Source organism: Gymnoscopelus braueri, assembly GCF_963280865.1.
Source record: "Gymnoscopelus braueri genome assembly, chromosome: 12".
Taxonomy (NCBI): Eukaryota; Metazoa; Chordata; class Actinopteri; order Myctophiformes; family Myctophidae; genus Gymnoscopelus; species Gymnoscopelus braueri.
In genome coordinates, this window is record NC_137614.1 from 50921186 (window position 1) to 50929206 (window position 8021).

An 8021-nucleotide genomic window follows, 5' to 3' on the forward strand; every position below is an offset into this window, starting at 1 on the left:
AGTGGAGCAGAGAGGTGGCTGATGAAACCTCAGCCAGAGATGCTTTCAGGAGATTTTTTTCTGATTTTTACGGCGATACGGCGACAATGTCAGTGGAATGGCCCTTTAATGGAATGACATCTTTTAAATACGGATGGAAGTTTATTATAATTATAATATGAAGCATGTATGACTCACACCACACACACACACACACACACACACACACACACACACACACACACACACACACACACACACACACACACACACACACACACACACACACACACACACACACACACACACACAGTGCTCCCCAGGGGAGGGGTAATATAATCCATGCAGCCCCTCTAGTTACCATGGTAACAGCAGCTAAGAGCCTGGCTAGAGAGAACTCTCTCACTCTCTCTCTCTCTCTCTCTCTCCATATTTCTCTCTCTCTCTCTTTCTCTCTCTGTCTCTCTCTCTTTCTCTCTCTTTCTCTCTCTTCATCTGTCTGTCTCTCTCTCTATGTCTCTCTTTATCTCTCTCTCTCTCTTTTTATCTCTTTCTCCTTGGGGAGCATTTTCAATCTCTCTTTCAGTCACTACTTTGGATACACAGGAAACACACACACACACACACACACACACACACACACACACACACACACACACACACACACACACACACACACACACCACACACACACACAGAGATATCTTTGACGCCCCCCCACACACTCTCCCATCTTTATCTTCATTCACATGTCCATCTCTCCATCCATGCTGCTCCTCTCTATTCTGCTGCTTCTGTGTTGTATTTGTTGTTTTTATATTGTGCTGTGTATGTTCTATATTTCATATTAAATGTATTGCGGTTTTATATTATGGTCTATCTGTGCTAGGATTCATTTTGTGTCATTAAAATGTTGAAAAACACTAATACCTGCCGTGTGTGTGTGTGTGTGTGTGTGTGTGTGTGTGTGTGTGTGTGTGTGTGTGTGTGTGCGTGTAGTTGTACATCGTGTGTGAGCAGTGTGTTCCCGTGCAGCTGGTGTAAATACAGACACATCTGTACCAACAACCTGCTGGAGTGTTCCTTCCAGGAGGGACGAGTCAGCAACATGGAGGTAACACACACACACACACACACACACACACACACACACACACACACACACACACACACACACACACACACACACACACACACACACACACACAAAAACACCCACAAACACACACAAACACACACAAACACACACAAACACACACAAACACACACACACAAAAACACAATCACACACACCAAACAGACTCATTAGGTGTGAAACTTCTCTGCTCGAGGGCTCTGTGTCAGACCAGGGTTGGCGGTTCAACTCCTGTGGCAGTATAATGAGATAATTTCTCTGGCCAATCGGTCTGTCAATACAACCATTAGCCCCTCCTCCTTCCCCAGGGAAACGCCACTGATTGGCCGATGACAGACTCACTTTGCATGCATAGCCTCGTTCCCAGCTTTACTCATCTGTGAAGAGCAGAGCCTGCAGGTCACGACCTAAAGCAGAGAGAGTCTATAGGGGCGGGACTTCCGTCATACGTATTTGCCCCGGAAACTATCTTTTTCAACCAATCATAACACTCGTTTCATTCACGGAGAATGTAAACAGATTCGTGAACCGTCAACGTCATTTCCGTCAAATTCTGGTCCTTACGTTTAGACACTCAACCGGCTAGGTCTTGCCCAGCGTGCTTTGCATGTCTCTTTTGTATGTCTCCACTGTGTGTGTGTGTGTGTGTGTGTGTGTGTGTGTGTGTGTGTGTGTGTGTGTGTGTGTGCAGTGGTGTAAAGTAACTAAGTACATTTACTCAAGGACTGTACTTAAGTACAATTTTGAGGTATTTGTTACTTTACTGGAGTATTTCCAATTTTCTACACTTTTACTTTTACTCGACTGCATTTCAGAGGCAAATATTGTACTTTTACTCCACTACAATTATTTGAAAACTTTAGTTACTAGTTACTTTGCCGATATGAATATATTACATTATAAAACATACATTAACCACTTTAGCCTTATTTATACCTAGGATATTTGAAAATAGCCGATCTACAAGCTCACAACGCGTCGCATTGCGACGCACTTGTAGATATGCTATTTTCAAACATTTTTGTACTTTTACTTTTGGTACTTCAAGTATATTTTGATGGCAATACTTTTGTACTTTTACTCAACATTTTGAACACGGGCCTTTTACTTGTAACAGAGTATTTCTACATTGCTGTGTTGATACTCAAGTAAAAAAGGAGGAGGAGTGGACGTTTGTGATTTTAAGGGAGGGAAGGAGAGAAAAATATTATATTCACTTTCTTGTTGTTTTTGTAACATATATTCCCCTTTTTTAATTTATTCTGTTTTTTCCAATGATATATATTCACTTCCATTATCTATAAAAAAATAATAATTATGTTCACTTTAATTATTACTATATTATTAGGCGATGGGTGAGGGGGAGATGGGTGGGTTGAAAATATGGCGAAAAAAAAAAAAAATAACAATCATGCATTAATTGTGCGGTACATTGACACATTTTGTATCATCCCATCTGAGCCTAGCACTGAATCCACAGGCTCCATTCTTCAGGGGAGGATATACAGTACAGCCTCAATACACTGAAACATACAGATATAACTGTACAATAACTTGTTGATACAATAACTACATTAACATGTTAACACAATAACATGTTAATACAATAACTGTACAATAACTATATTAATACAGTAACTATAATAACATGTTAATACAATAACTGTACAATAACTATGTTAATACAGTAACTATAATAACATGTTAATACAATAACTGTACAATAACTATGTTAATACAGTAACTATAATAACATGTTAATACAATAACATGTTAATACAGTAACTATAATAACATGTTAATACAATAACTGTACAATGGGGGGGTAGGTGAAGTGTATTTTGTGTACTGTATGTGTGTTTACAGATTAGCTCAAAGCCACTTTTGGCCTTTATTGCAGACACCCCCTGAGTATACACGCAGTTGCACACACACACACACACGCGCGCGCACAGCCAGACTCTCTCCTGTGGTTGCAGTTGGCTGTGTTGTGGTCCACTTCCTGTGGAGCGATCGCACTTCCTGTCTGTCAGACACCAATTAATTACCCCGGTGACGCTCGTTAAGATGCTCGTTAAGAAAGGTTGAACCCCGCTGAGAGAGGGATGAAAAAAAGAGGGAACAAACCAAGGAAAAAAGCAAAAACAGAAGGGATGGAGAGAGAGAGACGAGGAGGGTGTCTCTTTGTACGTGTGTGTGTGCGTGTGTGTGTGCGTGCATGCATTTGTACGTGTGTGTGCGTGCACGTTTTCGTGTGTGTGTGTTTAACTCAGTCACTCCAGGAAGCTCTAAAAAGTGGATCTGTCACCAGCTGTCCATTAGACACACACACACACACACACACACACACACACACACACACACACACACACACACACACACACACACACACACACACACACACACACACACACATGCCAATCACGCATGCCTACATACACATACAGACAAATACACACACATACGTACACACATAAATGCATGCACGCAGACACACACAGATGGACAGACTCTCTCTCTTCAATCAGTCATTACTGGACTAGCTAGCTCTCTCTCTCTCTCTCTCTCTCTCTCTCTCTCTCTCTCTGATATGCTTTCACATACCATCAGCCAATTACACACGCACACACACACACGCACGCACACACACACACAGTCCATGGTGATAGACTTTGATAACGTATCTGTTGGTCCACTCCCATGCACCGTCAGCAATGTATGTACATGAAGTAAGTGTGTGTGTGTGTGTGTGTGTGTGTGTGTGTGTGCGTGTGTGTGCGTGCGTGCGCGCGCACTCGCATGTGTGTTCATGCGTGTGTGTGTGTGTGTGTGTGTGTGTTGAAATGTGATCCAATCAGTTTTACTTTGTTACCATAGCAATGAGATAAGAGACAAACAACAACACAGTCTGTCATTAGCTGTTTAGCGATCGACCGATATGACCTTTTTCAGGGCTGTTTATTAGTAATCAAGGAGAGCGATAACCGATATTAGGTGCCAGTATGCATTTTAAGTAAAAAATCAAATAAAATGGACAAAATTTATAGTAACACAAACAAAATGTTCTTTAAATGCATTTAAGAATATGTATTGACTCTTAATAGAAGTGCAGAGAAAGCCCCTACATGTAGCAGCATTTCTGCTCATAAACTGAACTGAAATTATAATTAAAAATAAGAAAACGGCTCCTCAAAGGTATTTTTCCTGTAAAAGATTAATAAATGAAAATAAATAAATGATAATATAAATATGAATAATACAAATATGAATATTGCAGCTGATGATCTGTGGTTTAAAGTTCAAGATGAGCTTAAACCTGCGTTGTCCACAAGTCACAAGCACCACACTTTTGATGTGTTGTGAGCTTGTAGCTCGCTACTTTTGGTGACGAAATGTGATGCAGACTGAAAAAACTAAAACGGTCCTTGACAGTTGACAAACTGCAGTTACACAGCATGGTTTAATGAGGTTTAATAGACCCCATCTTATTATGGTCTAATTCACCGGACCCGGATGAACCTGTGAAATTTAGTCACTAGTTACTTTGTAGATTTATATTATTATTACAAAACATACATTAACCACTTCAGCCAAATAGATCTATTTTCAAAAGATTCTTAGACATTTGAAAACTACTTTTGGTACCAATACTTTTGTACTTTTACTCAAGTCTACATTGCAGTATTGATACTTTTATTTAAGTGAAAAAATGTAGTACTTTTTCCACCACTGGATATAACTACCAATCAACTTCTGATGGACGGTCTCTGAACTCCTGCACCCCTAGATGTTCCTGAATCTCCCAACTAGTTCAGAAAGCCTGTCCCAAATGACAGTTTTTTTTTCCGACGGCGGAATGATAACGTGTAATTCGAAACACAGCTCAGCCAATCACAAACAACAACTATCCATTTATAGGATACACAGTAAAGTCCTCTGTGACATTTTAAACTCTGAGAGTGTTACTCTGTCAGAGTTAAATCAGTATGAACATATTTAACAGTGTAGTCATAACCTCTGACCTTTAAAACAAACACTAAGTAAAAACGGTTGAACATTTATCTACTGCTGCGTGTGTGTTTGTATGTTTCATAGGAGCGCATGTTCTGTGAGCGCGCGTGCACGTGTGAGAGAGTATGTTGCAGTGGTGTAAAGTACATTTACTCAAGTACTGTACTTAAGTACACTTTTAAGGTATTTTTACTTCAGTCGAGTTTCCAATTTTCAGTACTTTTACTTCTACTCCACTACATCTCAGAGGCAAATATTGTACTTTTACTCCGCTACAATTATTTGAAAACTTTAGTTACTTTCCAGATATACATTATTACATTATAAAGCATACAATAACCACTTTAGCCCTGTTTTTTTAGGTTATTTCAAAATAGCCTATCTACAAGCTCACAACGCGTCGCATTGCGACGCGTTGTGAGCTTGTAGATCTGCTATTTTCAAAAAATGCTGTACTTTTACTTTTGGTACTTTTAAGTATATTTTTTAAACCAATACTTTTGTACTTTTACTCAATGACATTTTAAATTTTCTGACTTTTACTTGTAACAGAGTACTTCTACATTGCAGTATTGATATTTACTTAAGTACTTTTTCCACCACTGCGTGCACACTCACGTGTGCGTATGTTGTGTGTGTGTGTGTGTGTGTGTGTGTGTGTGTGTGTTATCTCTAAGGTTAATTGAGACTCTCTCACCAGTCTATTAGCTGCCGAGGCTAAGCTAATGGACCTATCAACACTGTGTGTGTGACGTGCGTGCGTGCGTGTCTCTGTGTGGGTGCGTGCGTGTGACCGTGTGTGTGTTGTGTGAGAGAGAGAGAGAGAGAGAGAGAGAGAGAGTGGTCCTATTAAATTACTGTTATTGTGCTGCAGTGCAGCAGCTGTGGGAGTCAGAAGTTTAAAGTTATTAATTGTAACCCGGTCTGTCCTGGAGGCTCGCTAACGCCTACCACTCTCATTAGCAAAACATGTCTTTCTGTTCGGAGCCTTCCACACCACAGCCAGTGCAATGTGGCAGGACCATGCAGGCTGGAGGTTGTGCTGGTGTTAGCTTTTATTTATTTAACCCACTAAGACCGGGAAAGCATCTGTGTCATTTTAGATTTCTTTGGATATTCAGTTTAAAAAAAAAAAAAGTAAAAAAAAAAAAAGGATATTGACTTGCCAGTCGCGACCCACAAATGGGTCACGCCCCTCTGTTTGGGAACCACTGCCTTAACCTAACCTCAAAACCACGCCCACCCGGGGCGAAACACCTGGGAAAGAGAGAGTCCTTGGCTCTCGCAGTGTCAGTTCCAGTTTGCCTGACGCCGTGCCCCGGTGGGTTATAGACCAATTATTTGTTTACCAACATTGAGACTGGACGCACAGGTGACTGTTTCATGTAATCAATTCCCAACAGATCCCCAAACCTGTTGTTTTGGGGGTGCGCTGGTTTCAGTTCATTCAACCCCCTCTCCGCTTGTGTGTTGGCTAGTGAGGCGCACCCCCACCGTATGTACTTCACCCCGCAACGGTATTGCGCGCTGAGAACAGCTGACATACAAGCTCACAACCGCGTCGCGGATGAGACCGTTGTGAGCTTGGAGGTCTGCTATTCTCGGCCGTTCTCTGCGCGCGACACCTTAGCGGGCAGCTGCTTTGAATTGTTATTATTGTTTACACACAACAGAGACCAAGGAATATGTATTTCAAAAGCGAGAGCTCACAGTAAACATCCTAAGCATTCTTCCTCCACACTGGGAGAAAAACAGCATCTGAAAGTTTGATGGGATGCATTTTTACGCGTGAGTGCAGTGACCACTTTAACATTATGGCCATCACTTTATCTTATGAGCGGTGGGGTTCATTTGGTGCCGGCCTGCGCGCGCATACTGGTTCTTATCAGTGTGACGTTGTCTGTTAAGGCCTCTATTTGTTACCCTACCTGAAAATGTGTTTTCTGTTTATCAAAAGCGCTGGAGAGACTCCTGTTACTGAACCAAACATTCTATATAGCAATGATTACTCTCACAATATAGAGCTTGAACCTTTTTAACGCATTGAGTGCCATTCACGTGTTTTACCGCATGGTGCAATGTGCCAATCACGTGTTTCACGTGTTTTTGAAAAAATAGTAAAAGAAAAATATATATATTCAGAACCCAAGATATCATTATCTGAAGATTTGCAGCTCCATCCACTCCTTGTTTAACTTATAACTTAAAAAGGCTGTATCTCACTTCCTAAGCACTTTTTTTTTACTTAAAAAAAAAAAAAAAAAAAAACGCACTGGCCAGAAATAGCCAGAAATAATTCTGGCACTCGGTGAGTTAACAACTTAATAAAGTTTTGATTTAACCCCCCCAAAAAAACATCAAACCGCTGGCAGGTTATGCCCTCGCTTCACCCTCTCGCCGAGGACAGTGTTTATGGTCAGCTTGGTGTCCGTGTGTTTGTCAGACATAATGTAATGTAGGTTTAACGTGATAAGCACTTTATTACAAATAAACGTCTTAGGATGTCTCCGTCAGATAAACATCTAAATTAGATGCCAGCAGATTTGGATCAAGCAGACGAGTCTGTTTGCTAGACCACAGGACTCTTATGCTTTCTACCGCTTTAACCCGTCCCAACCTGGCAACGCATCTTGTGTCACTTTAAGATGTCTTTGGCTATTCATCGAGTGCCGCGCCATGAGCTTGTAGATCTGCTATTTTTTGAAAAATCGTGAACATTTGAAATCTTTGCTTTTGGGGGGTCCCTGGAACAAAACGTTTTGAGATGAGGGGTCCGCGGCCAAATACATAATCTAAAAATGTTTTAGCAACAGTATGTTGCTATATCAGTGGTTCTCCAACTTTTTCCATGTCAAGGATTACCCAAAATGATATGTATTTGGCTGCGGACCCCCAT

At 41.0% G+C, this 8021-nt stretch overlaps 1 protein-coding gene across 1 annotated transcript in view; it reads left to right on the forward strand.

The window, feature by feature from the left end:
* The window catches only part of plxna3 (plexin A3), a 182182-nt gene that overhangs the window by 134181 nt on the left and 39980 nt on the right, over positions 1-8021 (forward strand). The window contains exon 13 of the mRNA XM_080445057.1: positions 979-1093. Within this exon, the coding sequence (XP_080301183.1) occupies positions 979-1093 (115 nt within the window). The remainder of the gene's footprint in view (positions 1-978; positions 1094-8021) is intronic.